Raw genomic sequence first — 21,201 nt, forward strand, 5'->3', positions numbered from 1 at the left:
TGTTGAGTTACTCTCATGGTTCCTTGCTGTTTGTGTCAATATTGGGGCTGTCTTGTCAATTGTCATGGTTCATCATCTTCTTGTTTGTGATGAAAACTATTACTTGAACTGGGTTTTCTTATATACCCTGAAAAATAGGTATTATTTCAAGTTGCATTACCCCATGTGAAGAAGAGGAAAAGAGAAAGAAGGAAAAAGGTTATGGTGCATCAACTTTATCTCAGATTGTTGTTGGAATCACTAGAAGAGTAAATTTTGTAAAATAGTTAATTCGGTGACATTATAATCTAAAAGAAATCCTGATATTAGACAAGCAATAAGTAACTTTTAATAACAAAATCAGGTTTCGATTGTTCCAAGTGATTACCACTCTCCATTTCACTGTCCCTGGACACTTTTGGGAGTTTTGTCTGATCATCTCCCATCTTCATTTCATTAAGAATGCCAAATTTTGAAGTTCAATTTGTCTCCCTAGTGATACAAGCGTGAACAAGTACGGACGGAACCATGGGATTTCTGGACAAGGACTGAAAATCATAATAAATAACAACTGGCCAACTGGAGGAAGTAGATAGGCAGAATAAATACATGTAGGAAACCTTACCCTCCCTTCACATTTTTAAGAAAATTATAAAATCAGGATAAAAAAAAGATAGTTAAATTATTATTTTAAAAAATTTAATTCAATACATTATTTTTATTAAATTCAAGAAAAAATAATGCATTTATTACAATTTTCTTTCTTTCAACATCATATTAACCAGCGTGACTAACGACCACCGCACCGGATAAAGTTTCTCAAAAACAAATTTAAAAAGAAAGTTAAGAAACCAAAAAACCAGACCCAGAAATCCATGTGCTGAAGTCTGATGATTTTACTGGCCAAAAAATAAAAGAAAGGCTGATGATTTTGACGACTGGAGCTCAGCCGAGTAGTTCATTTCATTTTTCAGTAAATTACTTGAATCACTCCCGCCCCTCATTGTTTTCTCCTTGTTTTGTATCTCTTGGGCTTTGATGTCGGGCCCAATAAAAGATGCAAGCCCTACCGATTAATTAGTAAGTGACCCATTTCTCAAAACGATGCCGTTTACTCTAACTCCTCATCCTCGTCATATTGATTCTTCTAAACGCAACGAAGACAATAAAACAAAATGGAGCATCCATCACCGAAGAGCTGGAGCATTCACACCCGACCCGATATCGTCGCCAATTGCCAGATCCTGGAGCGCGTTGGCTCTGGCGCCTACTCGGACGTCTGCAAGGCGCGTCGACTCTCCGACAACCTCATAGTTGCCCTCAAGGAAGTCCACGACTATCAATCGGCGTTCCGAGAAATCAAGGCCTTGCAAATGCTCCAAAACTGCCCCAACATCGTCGTCTTGCACGAGTACTTTTCGCGGGAATACGAGGACGCCGTGCTCGTCTTGGAGTTCTTGAGGACCGATTTAGCGGTGGTTATTCACGAAGCCAAAAGGAAGGAAGGTGGGGTCCGACTCGGAGAAGTTAAAAGATGGATGCTTCAGATTTTATGTGGGGTTGACGCCTGTCATCGGAATATGATCGTTCATCGGGATTTAAAGCCTGGGAATTTGTTGGTTTCTGATGATCGGGTTCTTAAGTTAGCTGATTTTGGCCAGGTAATTTTTATTCGATTTTCTTATCTTTAGTCTGGGAATGTTTGGATTTTGAGCTTGCTTTAATTTAATGGCACTCTCGGCAGGTGTATGAACCTGGAATTTTCAATTGTTCAAGACAATAACTTGTTTGCATATGCATTACTGCCCTGGTAAATATTCTTGTTTGCATGTGATTAGAATGTTTCTCAAGAATGTAAAGTAGAATTATAGTCTACAAAAGAACTGTGTAAATTTGTTCTACTTATCATCTTCCATGTGTCATATGTCTGTTTGGCTCTGTTTTCAGGCAAGGATATTCATGGGGCCTGGATTTGTTGCTGACAATGATAACCAACAGCCGTTTGAGCAGAACATAGGATACCAGGAAAACATTTCTCCACCATTAGATGCTGTCCATGAAGCAGGCAGCTTACCCAATAGAGGATATAACAACCAAGTAGAGGAAGATATGAGTAGAGAAGAATATTTTAGGGAGTTAGTTGAGCTCAAGGCCAAACGACATGCCATGGATGAAACTGACAAAGAAACAAATATTAATGACAGAGACACATATTGGCTTGCAGCAGGTACCATAAGTGACATAGAAGATGATCCTCTCAAGAGTCTTACTCATACGAGGCTGAAGAGGGTGGGGATGACAGACATGGTGCTCTCACATCGTGTGTTGGCACTCGCTGGTTCAGAGCCCCTGAACTACTCCATGGATCTACGTACTGTTGACAGTTTGAAATGTGTGCACGTTAGATAGAAAATTTAATTATTGATGATTAATTATTGTATTAATTTTATATATTTTTTAAATAATTATATTTGAACAGAAATAATTATCATATGACAAATAATCACAATTATTTGAATATAAATAGATTATTATTCATAAAAATCATAATTATACAAAAAGTCATAATCATCTGAATATAAATTTATATCTGTTCATTCATTATAACTAAATCTTTTAGTATAATCATTTTTATTTACTTTTGATTAGAGAGTTTGAAGCTTATTATATCGTAAAAGCATAATTGCTTTTAAAAAAATGTTTCTTACATCTTAAAGCGAAATTTTTTTTATTATTTATCTTCTCTTATTTATTTTTTTTAACAATTTAAAGGTAATTATGATAAATTTATATTTTGCATGAGAAAGATACAAGAAAAAGAAATTGATATGATTTGGAGATCAATATTAGAGAATGTTCAAGATGTTAAAGGATTAATGTTTCTATGGATCAAAATATTAAATTTCATAAAAATTTTCATTAAATGTATGTATTTTATTTTTTACATAACTGCTAGTAAAGATATTGACTAAATGAGATAACACATTAACAATTTATTTCATTAATGTGTAAAGTCAAAACACAATGTGCAAAATATTGATTACATTGTATAAGTTTATGTATATATTGAAATTGACTCCACAATTGAGTTTAATGAATTGTATTATATTTATTTAAAAAATCAATACTTATAAATACTATGATGGAAAATAGCCTAAAAACATAAAAGAGAAAGATATGAATTGATTTACGATCAAAATAATTATCACTTGTTATCAAATAACGAATTACATTAAGTTTTAATGGAATGATCGATTGTTTAATTGTCATGTCTTGATTATATATACAACAGAAAAATTGTCTCATAATTTTTATGAAAACAATCATAAATGGATAAAGAAATTTACCATGAGAAATTAGATGCAAGTAGAAACTATATACAAAATAATAAGATTTGGCTACAATATTAGTTTTATTATTAAATCATGGCACCAAAATTGAAATAATAAGTCGAGTTAAGCTATTTGTATGATTATATATTTGTTGGTCGTTTATAAATCAAATGTCGATATATATATTTAAAATTTATTGTTGGTTCAAAATTTGACTAGTATTTAATTTTCATGAAAATAATTTTAAATTAAATTGATATATGTGAAATAATTATTATTAAGATATAGTGTTTCATGGATTAATTGATGGATAATAAACTAAATAGTGATTATTATCATAAACATGAATAGTGTGACATGTATTTTGCCTGCTGGGTGTATTACACTAAAAGTGATTTTACAAAATAAAATTTTACTGTGAATACTCACAAAGTGAAAATCATAAAAAAATTGTCAAAGAGTTAATCAATGGTTATAAAAAAAAAAAAGCATTGTTGTTTTTCGTATATGGGATATTGATTAAACGAAAAGGCATGCTATTAAAAATATTGAAGCATTTGTCAGTTACTAGCATTTTGAAGGATGCTCATCGATATCTAATTAGGCATTTTATAAATTAGAAAAGAACATACAGATTCAATGTTCCAAAAGCACCAATACATGCATATGTTTAATTTTATTTTGTGATGGCATGAAAAACATTGGTACAATTATCATATATTACGAAAATGAACTAAATGTGATAGAATTTTCTTTCTTATATATATAAGAAATATATGGACTATGAAGATAAAATGCCATCATCTAATTAATACGTTATTGGTTAAAGACAATAAATGTATTTTTACTTCTTATACTTAGAAAAATGACGTTTTGCAAGCTATTAAAATGAAAAGTGAACAAGTTTTCGAGGTTTTCAATAGTTTCATGACAATGGCAAGGATGTAGTTCATTATATACCATATTAACATATGGGTTTAGATAATAATATTGGTTTGTAAAAGCTGTAAGCTTTAGAGTTAGCCAATCAATGATTTAACTTATGCAAATTCATTATGAATTTTTTCATGAAATATGAGTAGAACTTATATTATAATTATTGTTTATACTATTTTATAAAAATGATTCTTTGGATTCATGTTTCATGACTTACATTGATATGATGATCTAGATATGAACATATTGTCACAAAATGATTATGAAAGTATTTGAAATTGGAGTTAAATACACTATAGACTTTTATTGTTTATAAGCATATTGGTCCTATGAGTAAAGTTTGAATTTATTATATATCCAAAAATGTTATTATCAATTAAAAGAGATAAATAACAAAAATATATAGGCTACACAATGGTAGAGAAATAATTCTCATAAAATTTTGAAATCAAGTTTAGAGATTTCAATAATCATGAACTTGGAATCGGCCAATGGACAATTAATATATACATTGAAAACTCATGATAACATTTAAGATAGTTGGTTGTTACTAAAAGTAATCATTATAAATGAAATAATTTCAATAGCTAAATCTACATATTTTGTAGTATAAGTTGGATTATTATGGTTGGCTTAGAATAGCCATAAGCCAAAATTGATGTCACAATCTTGATCACATTATGGTAGTTTTTGTTATGTATATGGTCTACTTTATGGATTGTATAAATGATTTATCATCTATAATTTTATATCGTGAAAATTTCAAAGTATATTTACTTTGAAAGCCATGAGTAATTCAAAGATTTTGTGAATTTGAAAACTTTTATAATAGCAAAAAGAATGCTATTTGATCCATTTAGGTGATGAAAATGGTTTTGTTCATTGTAATAAAAAATTATTAATAGTATCCATGATGAAATAGATTCATATAAATATTTATGAATTGACATAAAAGTCTTAAAAAAAATTATAGAAACATTATTATATTTGAAATCTGCTTATTAATGCAAACTCTTATATTGAGTTAAAATATAAAAGTTTTGAAACTTTTATTAAAATATTAAGATATTAGCTAATTATCTTTCACTAAGGGTGGATTTGGAGGCCTCCCACTAAAAAAAAAATCAAAAAATAATGAAAAGATAAATGAAATGATAACTTGATTAAGTATATATGATATTTTGATAATTGAATGAGATATTTTTTAATAAAAGAATGCATACTTGCATATGGTGGGGGTGATGAGAATAAAATGAAATAAAAATCATCAACATAGTGTTGTAAGATTTTAGTATACTTTTATGAGCAAATTATATAAGCTAATAAGTTTAAACACTTATTAAAGTAAAGTCCTAAAAAGGTCCTTAAAAGTCTTAAAAATGCTAATATTTTGGTTTATTCATTGAGTTTATCTAATTGTATTAGAAGTATAATTGTATTAAAAATGTGCAAAAGTATGAAAATAGAATAGTCGAAATTAATAAATATATAGTGGTGGTCATAACCAAAACCATCTATTTTTTATAATGATAAGAATGAGGCAATAATGTTTGGAGCATATAAATGATATGCAAAATAAAAAGTTTAGACATATTAATTTAAAGTGATTTTATTAGAGATTCAATCTTAAGTGAGAGTAATTACCATAAAAAAAATTAAATTTTAAGATATTTGGTTAGTAGTATTACAAGTAGAATGGATTTAAAACACTTACTATTATACATCAATAATGAGAACCAAACTTTGAATTAGTAACCTTTAATTACAAAGTTTAATAAGTAAAAATAAATTATTGTTATGTATCTGTTAAACACTAGTAAAATTCATTCAAATTTTAGAAACTAGTGTGATCCATTACATGAGAATGATAAATTTTTATACTCTTATTGGAGTTTTAAATGTCTAAAGCAATGGAGACATAATGAAAATTTTACCTATATAAACATAGAGATAGTGCTACTTTAACAAGAAAAATTAAGGTATCTCTTGTAAATATTTATGAATAAGATAAGTACATGGCTATAATAGTACTAAAAATGATTATAAATCCCTAACAGAAGAATAATAAGTATTATATATGTTATATGTTTAATTCTAACACTAGGAGTTGATATTTAATCTGCGGACACCATCAAATTTGTTAGAATTCTAAGATATATATACGTTAATTAAAAGTTTAAATTGAGAGATACCTTCTTGTATTTATAATATTTATTTATGTGAAAGGTAAAAATTAAGCACAAATATTCCAAACTAGTGAGGGGATTGTTAATAATTTAGAATGTAATGAATCTCACATTGAATAAAAAGATTTAATTATTGATGAATAAAATTAATTTATATTAATTATATTCATATTTTAAATAATTTTATTTGAACAAAAATAATTATCATATGACAAATAGTCATAACTATTTAAATATAAATATATTATTATTCATAAAGATCATAATTATACAAAAAGTCATAACTATTTGAATAAAAATTTATGTCTATTCATTTATTATAAAATTTTTTTTTAATATAATCATTTTCACTACTTCTGATAAAAAAGTTTGAGATTTTGTTGTATCATAAAAATATAATTATTTTTTAAAAAATATTTTTTATGCTTTAAAATTATTTTTTTTATTATATATCTTCTGTTTTTTATTTTTTCTAACATAGACTATGAACTGGATGTGAATTTGTGACCATTGCGTTGTACTTTTTCAGAACCCTTGAGGCCCTTTTCCCTGGGATTTCTTACATTGGTCAGCTTGGCAGAATCATCAGTGTTTTAGGAAACTTGACTGAATAAGTCTCGCCAAGCTGTTCTAAACTTCCTGATTACAGAACAATCTCTTTTGCCAAGATAGAAAATCCTACTGGTTTAGAAGCCTGTTGACCCAACCGGTCCCCAGATGAAATCTCTCTTGTCAAAAGACTTGTTTGTTATGACCCAGCTAATAGAGCCACTACAATGGAACTTCTCAATGACAAGTATTTTAGTGAAGAGCCTCTTCCACTTCCCGCTTCTGAAGTGCATTTACCTCTCACAAAGAAGGGCCATGATGAGGTTTCACCTGGTGGGTGGAATGATTATGATGATATGGGTTCTGACTCTGATTTCGATGAGTTTGGCCCTGTTAATTTCAGGACCACCAGCAGTGGTTTTTCTATTCAATTCTTTTGAGCTTGGTCTGTATTTAGGTTTGGTGAATGCTTAAATTATATTATTCCATTATGTTTAAGGTATAATTAAAACCACAAATTAGCAAGGTGAGAAATCATGAATCTGTCAAACTTTCCTTTTATTGTAAAAACCAAAAATATATTATACACGTGGTAAAACGAAAGTTTTATCCCTTTTTTTATTTTAGTTATTTGAGGAAAGGCATAAGGAAAAGACCTTTAACCTATTAGTTCTCATCCCAACTTTTTATTAAAATCCATCTTTCTAGTTAATACTGTCATGGTTAGTGAAAACAGGGACTCAGTAACATCCATGGAGCAGTTCAGTATGCATTGAGTAATTGAAAAAAGCTAGTAACTAGAAATAAATCACAAATTCATCCCCAGTGATTGAATGTAGAATATGAAAAATTAACTCCTTTCAAAATCCTACCTTGTAGGCAATGCTCTCAACTTTTCTTCATTTTGTGGGGAAACCGTTCGGCTGTCTTTGTTTGAGGTTAGGTTTCGATTGAAAGTACTAATTGCAGAAGCAATTTCTTGGGATTTATCAATTACTCACTATAAGTTTAAGGTCATGGGTTGCTTTGGTTTCAACTTATAAGTTAGAAATCGAAGATTTTGTGTCGCGTGATCCTGAAGTCAATTCCCTATAAGCGCATGCAAACGATATGCTGATTGGAAGAAATGCAATGTTACCTGAGAATCAAGCGAAATGAAGTGAACCACAAAGATCCCATACAAATGTCACTTAGCATTATCGACGGCACTTCTTATATCATTTGAGGCCGGAATACATCGGTCTTACTACAATATTACGAGAAAATAAAGCCCCACACAGATCACATTGGCCCGAAAGAATTAAGGGGCCAGATGGATTTTTACAACCGTAACTTTACGTCAAACACCCATCTGTCTACGAAAAGTTGGTTGCATGAAATCTATTGTTAAATCAAGATTTATGTTTGACCTGCACCTAAATTCATTCCACCATGTCAGAAGGAATTATTTATAGGCAGAAGTATCTCCCTCTCTCAGCACTACATGTACTTGTGATATGGTACAAGCAAATCCATTTTACGTGTTAGGTGGGTATTCTGCAGTTGCTCTATAACTAACATCCGAGATTGAATCGCCAAGAAAATTTTAGGATGCAAATATACCTCTATTCCTGTGGGAGAAGAGCAATCTCGATTTCTTGAAGAGATTTTCCTTTGGTCTCCATTACATTCTTTTTAACAAAGATCACAGCTGTCATGCAAACGCTTGCAAATATTGAGTATAAGAGTTGCGGCCCAAGTTGCTCCAGCAAACGCAGGAACAGCAAACCAACAAAGAAATTGATTACCTAAAGAGAAATGCAAAAGCAACCAAAGAAAAACCATCAGAAGATAGCAGCAAGATTCCAGTTTGATATCCCAGCTTGTGTAGCTAGCTGCATTTGATTGCAAAAGCTGTCACGATCACAAGGATGCTAGTTCGTGCTTGGAAGAAGAGAAGCAAACAACCAACAATGAAAATGAAAGGAGAGAGAAGAGAAGAGAAGTAAATTACCCAGTGCACTGACATACAGAATGCCATAGCTTTTGCCCTAATTCGACTAGGGAAAATTTCTGGTAGAAGGAGACCTGGAACAGGACCAGCTCCTAGTGCAAATGTTAAGACGAACCTGCACAATGTTCGAAATTAGAGTCCGTTTCCTGAAATTATCTATCTATTTGCCTTCCAGCAACCAAGGCTGACATTTTACATGATAGTTAATTTACATTTCCAGTTTTCCACAATGAAGGACATAATCAATTACTGAAAGTTCTGCCTCATGGTTTATGCTGACTGGATGCAAAAAGACTAATATTAGATATATTTGATAATCTTTTCATCATTTGCGGAACATCAATTCCACTTCTAAGTTGTTGCTTATTCCATTGATCAGGTTCAGTCAGGGACTCAGGTCTCAGGACCCAAATGCACTGAACTTGCAACCAAGATTTCCAACCATGACTTCCACAAATTTTGAATACTTTCTGCCACGCCATATAAAATCTTCATGTTTAGAGTTTTTAAAAAGCAAGTGAATTATAGCAATACTTACATTAGCATTCCGCCAACTGATAGCCATAGGTATAAAGATCCAGAGCCAGACACATAAGTATTTGCCGCAGCAACTTGAAGGACCATTGATATAGTCTGAAAAAATCAAACGCACACATAAAGTCCAATTTTCAAAATTAATTTCCATTCTTTCATTCAAGAAAAGAGAATAAACATTTGCTTTAGCTGAGCCACGCAAACATGGTAGCAGCAGTGTAACTTAAAACCGTACTTCCAAATTCCTTGTAAGAATGATATACTAGCTTCTTTCACTAAAAATAATCATTTTTGTTTCAAACTTGAGATGCATGGTAAAATTTAACCAATGAGGGCTCCTTTCCATTGGCACAAAAGACAAAACGTATAAAAGCATAAGGGATGTAAATTCTAATGCGCATGGGCAAACAATATGCCTTCTTTTCTTCATTTCTCTGGTTGCACGTCATGTAGCTCTCCTACAATACTGCGTATATATGAAAGGGCTTTCCATGAGAAAATTAGTGAGACTGCTATTTACCATGCCAAAGAAGCTCCACAAAAGAAGCACCTTCCTTCCAAGTTTATCCATTAAAAGCATCGCAATGATAGATCCTATCATGAAGGAAAAATCATGCATCATGAGACAAGGAAAAATAACATAATACAATGTGGGCAAGAAAGCTATCAAGGGAAAAATATATACCTGATAAATTTGCAACTCCGATTAACACATTCGCAATGTCTGATGGTACTACCGCACTTTTAAAGACAGATGATGAAAAATAAAATACAGCATTTATACCAGATAGCTGTTGTAAAGCAAATAGGGTTGCCCCAATATAAACAACTGCAAAAGGAGAACATGAATAACAAAGCCCAAAAGGAAAGAAGCAAAGCAGAAGAGGAAGCAACAGTGGTGGCAGCAGCAATGAAAGCAGCTTTAGATACCAAAAAAGTACTCAGAAAGCCTTTTTACAAGCATAGCAAGAAATGGAAATATCTACCTCTGAAATGGCGGCCATAGAGCAGTTCTGAGAGTTTCACGGTGTCTGCTTCATCCCCCCTGTCCAATTTGGATAATTCTACCATGGCATATTTGACAGGTGATCCACCTAAACGCCTCTCAAACTCAGCTTCAGCGTCAGCGCTTCTTCCTTGCTGCAGGACACCACCAAGACAATGCAATCATTTTACTTCAGCATGAGCTTTAATAAAACTGACAATCTGTTTTTAAGGAATTTGGTCACATGCTACAGGCAGTGGGCACATCTTGGAAAATCTTCAAAAGAATAATGGTGCAGTTTTATATGGAAAAAGTAGAAAGAATAGAATAACATGACAGAAAGGGATCTAAGTAAAAATTGATAGTGATTCTAACCAATGAATTGCATCTTTAAAAGTGAGGAAGCAACACACATACACGTAGAGAAGGGCATGGAAACAATTTATATTCAAACATAAAATCAGATGATTAGAATAATGCAAAAGGGAAAAATGATAAGAATCAATATCCAAGGCTTTGATTCAACACTCATATAATACTATTAAGATTGACATGGAAAATTATCTTGGAATTGCAAATCATGCAAATCAGAGAGCAAACCTTGTATAACCAATGTGGACTCTCTGCACAAAACATCATAGCAAATGCAAGGAATCCAGCAGGAATAGTGGAGATCCAGAAACAAATGCGCCACCTGAGCAAATTATGCAAATTAAGTCTGAAAAGCAACATATGAATAACAGATACTGTGATACCTAAAGCATGATTCATACCAGCCAGCAATTTCTTTGACAGGGATTCCAATAAGAAGAGCTGCCATAAGACCCAGACATGTTGCAATCTGGATGAAGCTTCCAAAAGTTCCCCTTACAGAAGCAGGGGAAACCTACACACATTGAGTACATAATATCAGCAGACAAAACACAGTTCATGTTCATGCACAAAAGAGAGAGTGCTATAAAAGTCCGTGATTAATGCAACATAAAATTAACAGTGTGAAAACCTCTGTCACATAAAGAGCTGCAACAGGTGGACCAAGTCCCATTCCAGTCCCAACTAAGAACCTTCCAATGAGCATACCTGCCAAACTTTTTGTTGTTGCACTAAAATGAAATTTTTGTTAGTCAGAGTCCTAGCCTTATAAATTCAGACTTTATGAAGTGAAACAGAGAGAACAGAATGATGAGGGGATTAGAGCAAGTAAACCAAAGTTTCTAAGGACAATAAGGAAATACTCCATAAAATATCTATTAACTAGTTCAATACATGACCTCCACCAAACTAAGGATGTAAGAGTAAAAAGTTGTCACAGGTTAAAATAGAAGAAAAATAATTGTTTAACATCTATCAATCAATGTCCTACCTATTCTTCATTCAAGATAATAGAGTTGAATTCAGTCGTAAGTTTTTCTAAAGGTTATCAATGTATATCTAATCCATATTCCTTGCATTATAAAAAGTAAAATTTAATCCACTGCACCAAAGTTAAACAAATATATTAAAAAAAGGGAGGGGGTTAAATTTAAATCACAAGCTATTATTAGGAGCATTAGCAAATAAAATAAAGAGCATAGCACCAAAATCATTCATTACAAGCATTTGATTAGATTGCATATCACCTTGTAGAAGCACCAATAATCATAGGCAGAGCACACAATTGAAATGCCCTACGACGCCCAAAACCATCAGCAATCCAACCACTGAACAAAGATCCAATAAGAGCACCACCCAAACATGTACTCACCACCAGACCTACATTTAACATTTCATCATAAAGCCTATAATTTTACAAGTCAAGACTCTAGATGCAAAAGTCAGAAAAAGGAAAGAAAGATTGAGAAAAAATGTCACCTTCAGCCAGGGTATTCCCACTGAAACCTAAATCTAAAGAGATGCTTTCAAGCGGTTCATTAACTACGCTGTATAGTATGGACAATATGCAAAACATAAACACCTAGTCTTGTTATGAGGGTTATCAAAATGAGTAACAAGAAAAATAAGGAAAATACAGAGATGGCAGTTTAAGATAGCACACAAACCCAAGGTGGTAGCCAAACAGGAATGAAGAAATGGTTGCCACTATTACATGCGGGAAAGAAAGCCACCATGAAGGATTTGTAGTTTCCACATCCGCGCTGTTCTGTAAGAGAGCTAAACAAACACAATAGTTAAGAACAAAATTCTTCTTAAATACTTGAACAATAAACGCTAATAATGATTTAAAAGAACTAATTCAAGTAACACTTTTCCTAATTTAGTTAGATATCCTAAAACAACTGCAAATTTTTAATCTGTTTTTCACATCATGAATAACCAAATGCCAATTTCTGAAGGATCAATTAAAAAGAGCCAAAAAATTCTGCAACTGAAAAATGTAATGCAGGAAAAGAAGAAAAACAATTCCAAAATCCTGCCATTGGTAAAAAATTTTCTCTATACAAAATTCACAAAGACCCATCTCACAGGAACAATAAAAGTAAGTGCTTCAGGCAATTAGAGTCAAATTGGAGTTTGTTGATTCTGGGTCTCTCAACTCCACAGCCATGGCTGTGCAGAGACCCTCAGCTGGTCTATAGATAAATTTACCTGAGCTCTCTTCTACATCCACTACAGCTGAATGATCTCTTGATGGCATCCTCTTGTACATCGAGAATGCTTCACGTTGAAGTCCCCACATGCCAAACTAGTGCATCCAGCTCTGGCCTTCAAATCACTCAATCTTGCTCGTTTTTGTAAGGGCCGTACTGTCACATTGCATGTAGGACATAAATTAGCATTGAACATCAAAATCCAATTTCCTTCGTTCATAAAAAAAACGTTTAACATAAAAAGCTTTATTTATTTGCCTGTACTAGAACTTCAATATAAAAGTTAAACCATTCAAGCTCAACAGCTTGTAATTTACGCTAATTTCCAACAACCAAACAAGTTCAACAAAATCTCCAAACAAATCATATAATCGACTGAAAGATAACTGTTTAGATTGCAATTATGTAAATAAAAAGCAAACAACTCTTTAGTGTCATCACAATAACAGAAAAATGATCTTACTCTGATTTTGATTAAATTTACACCAGAAATTTAAATTGACACTACAAACCTGAAAATTAAGCTAACTTCTATCTTTACCGTTCAACAGTCACTTCATTTTTCCCTTTTCCTTGATTTTCTTAACAACCAAACGGAAGGCAAAGGAAAACAAAGGATCTCCAAAGTGAACCGAACTAAAACTATGAAACTAAAATAGATCACCTTCATCAATCAATACAAATGCAATTAGCTTTTCTTTTAACAGAAAATCAAATTAAGTTATAAACCGTACAACGGAATGCCCATTAAAAAAAGAAACCAACGAAGATTAACGCTAAACAAGCTAATATTTGATAAAAAAAACAGGTAAAATTAAATTCACCTCGCTTAAGATGTTTTGATAGATCTGGCGTAAGAAATCAGCAGAGAACTTTGGTGACGCTTTTACTGTAAGGTAACGAAATTTCGAGAAAAGAGAGAAAGCTCTCTCGTCATTTATAAGTGAATAAAAACGAAAAAAAATATGGCTGGGTACTATCGTGCGCCGGGTGAGGTGGTTTATGAGAAATAAGGAAAGAGAGCGGAGGCAATGGTTTTCTTTTTCTACAGAGACTGGCAGAATTAAAGCACAAGAAAGAGACAAATTTTATAGCACACTATTTAATAAAGCTTATTTAATATAATTAAAATTAATTAAGTTAATTAACATGTTGATTAGAAGCTCAAACACATTTACGTATCTGGGAAATCAAATTAGTGTCTTAAAGAAACGTGATTTATGAACTCACTGTCAGTCCGTACGAGAAAAAGCCAGGGGGTTTGATTTGGTGTCCCAATTGTTTATTATTTTTTTTAAGGTGGACACCTATCTTTAAAGGGAAGGTGACAAGTGGGTGGAAGAAGACGGTGAGTGGGGGTAATTTAGACATTTCGTGTATGGGGAATTTAATTTTGACGGTCGTGGAGAAGACAGGTGGCGAAATGTTGAACCTGTTGCAGCCATAAAGAGACTGCAGAGTCGTCGTTACGTAATGCAGTGCTAATATCTTCATGCTTTAAACCACCTTGGAGACAAGTTTTTTCTAGGGTTAAGTAATTTATAATCTTAATTTCTAAGGGAAGTACATTTTAACGGTGTTCATTCTCGGATAAGGTCGGATTAGAATAGAATTCATAGTAGATATTAATAATTTATATTTATATTTTATGTAATAAAAATATAAAATAAATATAATATTAAAATAAAATTTTATATATATTTATATAATTATAATATTTAATTATATTTATTTTATTTAAATCAAATTCAATTTTTATTTTTATATAGATTCAAAAATTAAATAATTATAAATAATTTATTTAAATTCATTTAATGAATTTTAAATTTTTATTTAAATCTTTTTAAAATTTAAACAAATTTTTAAGTAATAAATAATTCCACTCTTGAATTAAATTTAGTACTTTGTAAACTTTTATTTTAAAAATAAAAATATTTTTGTATGTCTAAATTTATGTCAGGATTCCATTTTAGGAAGACTCCAAATTAGCATGTTAAAAGTGAAAATGCTGCTCCTCTCTTTCTCTATTCTCTCCTCCAACCATATATATATTCACATGATCTCTCTCCGATTCGTATCTTCTTTTGCCAAAAGCACGCACTTATCGTTAATTATTGTCATAAGAGATAATGATACTTACATTTCTATCCTTCATAATAATTTAGTAGGAGGGCCATTAGATATTAATTCTTTCCATTTAATATATTTATTTATAAAAAAAGATGTTTAGAGACCTATAAAGAAGGCAAAAAATATTGGTGGGATCTTTGTGCGATCTTGCTAACATAATTTGGTTGTTAGTAAAATATGAGATCACAATCTGCTGTGCCTATTAGCCTTTCATTAAATTTTTTCATAAGCTAGGTCTTAAGTCAAAGTAATTTTTTAAAGGTTTTATTCAATTTGTCAAATTTAAAAGATTGAAAAATTTTTAAAAATATATAAAATATTAAAAAATTTATAATCTTAATATTTATAAATATATTTTGAATAAAAAAATATTAATAATTTAATATCTAAAAAAAAAAAAACTCGAAAAATCTCTATGAAAGCCTCCTCTCGTGAACAAATATACCTTCACAAAGAAAAAATGCACTTCAATTTTCTTTTCCTCACCCTGTCCCGAATTTCCAGTTTTGTAGTTTCTTTATATGTTAGAAAATCTAAAACAATTGGCCGGTGAGATGTCATTCTTCCCCTACCCACTCCACATCTCTCCAAATTTGATGACCCAAAATGATTATATGATAAATCATCCATTTGTAATAATGAAGAGTAGCTTGGCTTCTTTAACAAAAATTCGAATGAAAAAGAGACAAACCGAAAAGCATAGTGTGCAAAAACTAAAAAAGATTCATGCTTGACGTGGATTTTGATCTTACATTTTACTTGAGTTTACATATATATATATATATATATATAGGGTTGAAAAAGAAAAAGGATTAAATACCAAAAAAATTTGTTTAATTTTTACCAAGATTTTGTTTGGAAAAAATTATTATTAGGAACTCTATTTTTAAAAAAATTTATGATTTGTTATTTTCTTTTGAAAAAAATGACATAACATACCTTATTTATAAAAATAAATTTAAAAGTACTTATTTTGAGATTAAATATTTTAAACTATCCTAATTAAAGAAAAATTCTATATTTTTTAAAAATTATTAATCTATCCTTAATTTCCAATCTCAAATTATATTAGCAACTAAATCATAAACTTCAACATTAAATAACAATAAAAAAGTATTGAAGAATTTAATGAAAATTTAATGTTATGTAGATTAGAAGGAATTATCTGTAATATATAGAAGAACTTAGGGAGAAAGTACAAAATTCAGAAGCACCGGGGGCTATTTCAAAACAAAAAGAAACATCGGGGGGCAAAACGAACTTTCCGGAAGTCCCTTTGCAAAATCGAAAAAAAGCTCTCGCTTCTCACGTAATTCCACGGCCGAAAAATCAAGTACGTGGCGCTAGGGTTTATATACTTCACCCACACCAAAGTATCCAAAATCTCGGCGATTGGTCATCAGACAAACGTTCTCATACAAAGAGGAAGAGAGAGAGAGAGAGAGAGAGAGAGAGAGAGAGAAATGGGGTCTAGAGACAAGGACCAAACGACCTCGCATCACCAGCCACTCCTAAGCAGCCTTGTTGTGCGGCCTTCGGCCAGCGACGGAGCTGCTGGCGGTGGAGGCGGAGGAGGAGGCCGTGGCGGTGGTAGCGATTACGAGCCTGGAGAGGTTCGACGCGAGCCGCCTCCTTATTCTCGCTCTGATCGACACAATGATGAGCCTGGTTCGTTTTTCTTTTTTCTTTCCTTTTTGTTAATTCGTTAATCAATTTTCTATTTGTTGTTTGATTTTGTTTCTGTGTTTTATTAATCTACTGGTAATCTGGAGTTCAAATTACATTTGCGACGTTGTTTTAATTGAAAGTAAAATGAATCTTGTGATTTGAAAGTTAAAACCGTAGATCGAAATAGGATTTAAAACCAAATTGAATTGGGCAATATACTGTGTGATTGATTAGATGGCACTGATGAACTTAAATGACTCTAATTGCATTTAGTGATTTGTGCTATTGAGGAGTAATTAGATGATTAATAGGCTACTCAGTGAATTTAGGGGCTCCTAACAAAAATACGATTCATGTTCCCGAGAGAGGAAACATAGCAGTGAGGCAAACAGCCTAATTGCAGTGTATTTTGTAAATTTGATGAAACATTTCAGTAAGAAATAGGTTATAAAAAGGTTTTGTTTATATTTGTGTTTCAATGTCATGTAACCTGTCCTGTTTGTGCTGTTTTGGTATTCCTCTTACCAGGATTCTCTATTGACACATTTGCATTATGGTATAAGCATATATAGGGTCTTGTAGCTGTTGTTTAAATGCTCAATTGTTTATGTTCTTGCGGAGTGAGATTTGTAACATTATTTGGTGACTATTAAAGTTCAATGATTTTGTTCAATGACTGTATTTGTTACATAACAGTTGGGTTTGTACAGCCTGTTATCTCTTCCTTATGTTGCATGCTGAGCAAGTGGATCTAATACGCTTATGGAATATTGAGTTGAGAATGAATTTTGCTGTTGTGTGTTACAGCTGTGAATGTTGCCTGCAAGAACTTGGGTCTTGACGAAGGCATGTTGGTGTGAGTGCAATCTTGGATCATTTTTGGGGTTAATTGTTTTTCTATGTTTAGGGGTTAATGTTTTGTGCCAAATGCCACTATATGTGTTGGGTATGATGAAAGAACTTGTGATGCTGATCACTGAAGACAAATTATTGTATCTCGGTTTTGAAGCTATTATCACTAGTTTCAGATTGGGCAAGAGTTTGAAGATAGTGACTATGGGGTTGGCTTCGATAGAGTATCATATCTAATTTGATATGCTAATTTAAATGCCATTTTAAAGGGTTTGTGGTTATGCGTTTCAAGATAGTTGCAAAGCATGATATGGGAAATGAAATACTGACAGCATCAAATGGTTTGGGATGGCCAGTTGGGTCTGCTCAATGGTAAGGTTGGTCTCTTGGCTGGAAAAACTAGTGTAGTTGAGGCCTTCAGTGTATGTTTTAATGGAAGACAGTATTGGGCCATGATAACTAATTTCGTTGGTGGGAATGGAGTTCTGTCTCTCCTGGAATTTTGTTGGTTTTGTTAATTTGTGGAAGTGCTCAATAGTGGAGTATGTGGTAAACTGATAGTGGGACACTTTGGAAGGAATTTTACTTGGTTTGCTTGTGGTTTTTATTTAATTTAATTTTTCTTTTTCCTCTGGAAGGGGTAAATAGGTTTAAGTTAGATGGCTTTAGAATAATAATTTTTGTGATTAGTTGTATTCTTTTACAGGTGAATGGGATATTGTGGAAATCTTTCATGTGCTATATTCTATCTTCTTGAGGCATCTTGTGTGTTTCTGTATAATTTTGTGTTTAATGGGGTAGTTAAGCTGTTGGACAAAGTTACTGGTTATATAAGCATTTAGCAAAAGTGGTCAGTGAATGATGCATTGCTGCTTTGGGGATGGAAGAAGCCCTGTTGGTTTCTACTTTCTAGCCACCAAGTCGTGTATAGAGATAATGAGCTCAGGTTTGGGTGGTAATTTGTAGTGTCAAATGGTGGAACCTTTTCAAACAGTTTGCTGGGATGAGCTATTGAGAAGAGCATAAAATCTGGTGGTGGTTGACTTACTGGTCAATTTTCTATTTCCACATGGGTGGATATTCTTTGGTGGTTTACACCCTTTAGTTTTGCTTTGTTGCTCAGACTGCTGCTTTTTATTAATGCAATTTGGATGAAGGTTTTAGGCATAAATTTTGGTGGTTAATGGTTTTTGTGTTGGACTATCATGTATTAGGTATATGTACATTTTATTATCTGCATGCTGCGGATGTAGATGCTGTCCTTTTCCTGCTTTCTACGTCTACTGTATCAAATTTGGTTGCTCCAGATTTATGATTTTGGGGTTGATAGCTCAGATATTAGGTTGAAAATCCATCTTTAAGCATGTAAGGTTTACAAGGTAGACGATTTTGGCGCTTGAGTCTAGAACTTGGCCTCTTTTCCTCCTGAGGACTGTGAGCTGTTCTAATGTATGTTGGGTGTTGGTAACACTCCTGGTTTTGACATGCTTGATGCTGGTAAAATGCTGTGTTTGAAAGTGACAAGGACAGTTAACATTCGAAACAAGTAATCCCTTCTATTCTGGATTTTTCTTTCTGTAGTTATGATGAGGAGATCTTGACTGGTGGTAACCGTCCTTGCAAACTTTATTTTATTGGTCATTTGGACATTGGACTAGCCATAAGTCTTCCAATATCATAAATACATCATATTCCATAATATTTCCCTTATTGAATTGGATTTGCTTATCTATAAGCATTATTGGCTTTTTTTCCAGGATATAGAATTCATGCAGGTTCTAGTTCTCCTGTACGTCACAGGGATGTGGATCATCGATATGGTTCCAATTTTGATCGCTCAGGTGGCCCATCAAGAAGTCGTGATTTTGGTAATGGGAGGGATCCTGGCAGATATCGAGACTCTTCACCTCCTTATAGTCGAGGACCAGGTGGTGGCAGGCCACATAGTAGCAGAGGTTTTGATGGGACTGCATATGGTCCTGCACCTTTCAGAGGTGAAGGCATGACTAGAAATAATCCTAATGTGCACCCTCGGGAAGGAGACTGGATATGCCCTGATCATTCGTAAGTTTTTGACCTTCATGATGTGAACTTTGTTTCTAGTTTTCTTGTTTTTTTAATATTTTTATGCTGCTTGCTTTACATTTTTTTTTATGCCTTGTCACCCTGCTTTTTTTTGTGCGTCAGTTGAGGCATTCTTTTGCCAGTTCTTGTCCTTCAAAATTCTAAACAAACATAGATTGTGTAATTTTAATTGATTGACAAGTTGTATTTTAATCAGCAAGAGTTATAAATCTTTACTGTTTTAAGTTTAATCCTGCTTTCCTGGCACAGATGACAGATTTTTTTTTATATAATTAGCCTATTTTCTGTCTAGTGCCTTTTCTTATGAATTTGTAAGTTTGAAGCATCGGAAGTTACATTTTATTTTATATCCTCACCATGTCTCAGGTGTGGAAACTTAAACTTTGCAAGGAGAGAGTACTGTAACAACTGCATGAGATTTCGCTATGCACCTGTGGGAAGTCCTCGTGGAGGCTACCCTGGTCCTCCTCCTTCGCATGCTCCTCCCAGGCGCTTTCCTTGCTCTCCCAGGTATCTATCACCGCCTGGCAGGAATATGAATGGGTTTAGATCTCCTCCTCGTGGTTGGGCTAGGGAGTTCCCCAGAGACTTTGGAGTTGGTGGTCCACCACCTCCCAGGCATGAAGGCAAGTTTTCTGATCATAGCATGCGTAGAGATCGGCTGGATTATCTAGATGATGACTACAGGGGGAAGAGTAGATTTGACAGGCCACTGCCTTTGGATTGGGGACATAGAGATCGCGGAAGGGATAACTTCTTCAATGAAAGGAAAGGGTATGAGAGACGACCACCATCTCCACCTCCACAGCTTCCTCCTCGTGGCAGATGGCCACGTGATGAGAGAGAGAGGAGCAGATCACCAATCAGGGGTGGTCCTCTGCCAAAAGAATATCGTCGGGATATGTATTTGGAAAGAGGACGAGAGGATCATCGGGGTGTGGGACGAGATAGAATGGGAGACGCATATTAGCAAGGGTAGAACTTTTAGATATTGGTTTACATGGAGCTTGTGTTTTCTGTAAACTGAGGGAAGTGTTGACAAGACAGCTAGGACTTAATTCCAGTTCTTGCTTATGATTCCTATTACCCCCGAAACATTTGGTAAATTTGTAAGAGTTGACTGTTAAATTCATTATTGTGCTTGTTGACTTGAAGAAAAATTCTTGTTATTAAGTGTAGACTTAAAGAAAAGAGATTGGAGGCGTTGTTCTTCTGTCTTACCAAACTCTACGTTGCAAATCGACTCAAGTCATTATGCTGTCATCTCCTTCTTTCACTAACACGTTCTTGGTCATTTTTGTAAGGTGCGTGTCTTAAAAGTCTAAGGTAAGTGTTTTGTTCATACTTTTGCACAGGACTTTGCATTTAAATCTAATGGACCAAA

The 21,201-nt window shown here is 33.1% G+C and overlaps 2 protein-coding genes and 1 pseudogene across 8 annotated transcripts; 2 read left to right on the plus strand and 1 right to left on the minus strand.

Annotated features, from left to right (window-relative positions):
• Nucleotides 1-1,037: 1,037 nt before the first annotated feature.
• On the plus strand, nt 1,038-7,495 carry LOC111286448 (cyclin-dependent kinase F-1-like; annotated as a pseudogene). Its single transcript, XR_016343286.1, has 3 exons — nt 1,038-1,640; nt 1,927-2,371; nt 6,915-7,495. The product of XR_016343286.1 is annotated as a cyclin-dependent kinase F-1-like (transcript).
• A 665-nt stretch (nt 7,496-8,160) lies between these two features.
• LOC111286446 (putative plastidic glucose transporter 2) lies at nt 8,161-13,991 on the minus strand. Of its 5 annotated transcripts, XM_022876403.2 has the most exons (15): nt 13,907-13,991; nt 13,081-13,238; nt 12,534-12,645; nt 12,346-12,413; nt 12,114-12,246; nt 11,498-11,597; nt 11,268-11,380; nt 11,095-11,188; nt 10,496-10,649; nt 10,195-10,338; nt 10,030-10,103; nt 9,514-9,608; nt 8,976-9,090; nt 8,585-8,769; nt 8,161-8,391 (listed from the first exon to the last, which is right to left on the minus strand). In XM_022876403.2, exons 2-14 carry the CDS (start codon nt 13,169-13,171, stop codon nt 8,587-8,589), a joined length of 1,476 nt encoding a protein of 491 aa, XP_022732138.2. In that variant the 5' UTR covers nt 13,172-13,238; nt 13,907-13,991; the 3' UTR covers nt 8,161-8,391; nt 8,585-8,586. The 5 variants fall into 5 exon arrangements, with proteins under 5 accessions (XP_022732138.2, XP_089619365.1, XP_089619367.1 ...); XM_089763239.1 differs by having other exon boundaries at nt 8,161-8,769; XM_089763241.1 differs by having other exon boundaries at nt 8,161-8,856.
• Nucleotides 13,992-16,521: 2,530 nt separating this feature from the next.
• LOC111286388 (RNA-binding protein-like protein) lies at nt 16,522-21,080 on the plus strand. 2 transcript variants are annotated; one of them, XM_022876314.2, is made up of 3 exons: nt 16,522-16,880; nt 19,490-19,796; nt 20,184-21,080. In XM_022876314.2, the coding sequence occupies exons 1-3, from the start codon at nt 16,676-16,678 to the stop codon at nt 20,785-20,787; spliced, it is 1,116 nt and encodes a 371-aa protein (XP_022732049.2). In that variant the 5' UTR covers nt 16,522-16,675; the 3' UTR covers nt 20,788-21,080. The 2 variants fall into 2 exon arrangements, with proteins under 2 accessions (XP_022732049.2, XP_089619369.1); XM_089763243.1 differs by lacking the exon at nt 16,522-16,880 and adding an exon at nt 17,873-18,104.
• The last annotated feature ends 121 nt before the right edge of the window (nt 21,081-21,201 follow it).

This window comes from Durio zibethinus, chromosome 6 (assembly GCF_047325235.1).
Source record: "Durio zibethinus cultivar Kanyao isolate XHJ-2024 chromosome 6, ASM4732523v1, whole genome shotgun sequence".
Taxonomy (NCBI): domain Eukaryota; kingdom Viridiplantae; phylum Streptophyta; class Magnoliopsida; order Malvales; family Malvaceae; genus Durio; species Durio zibethinus.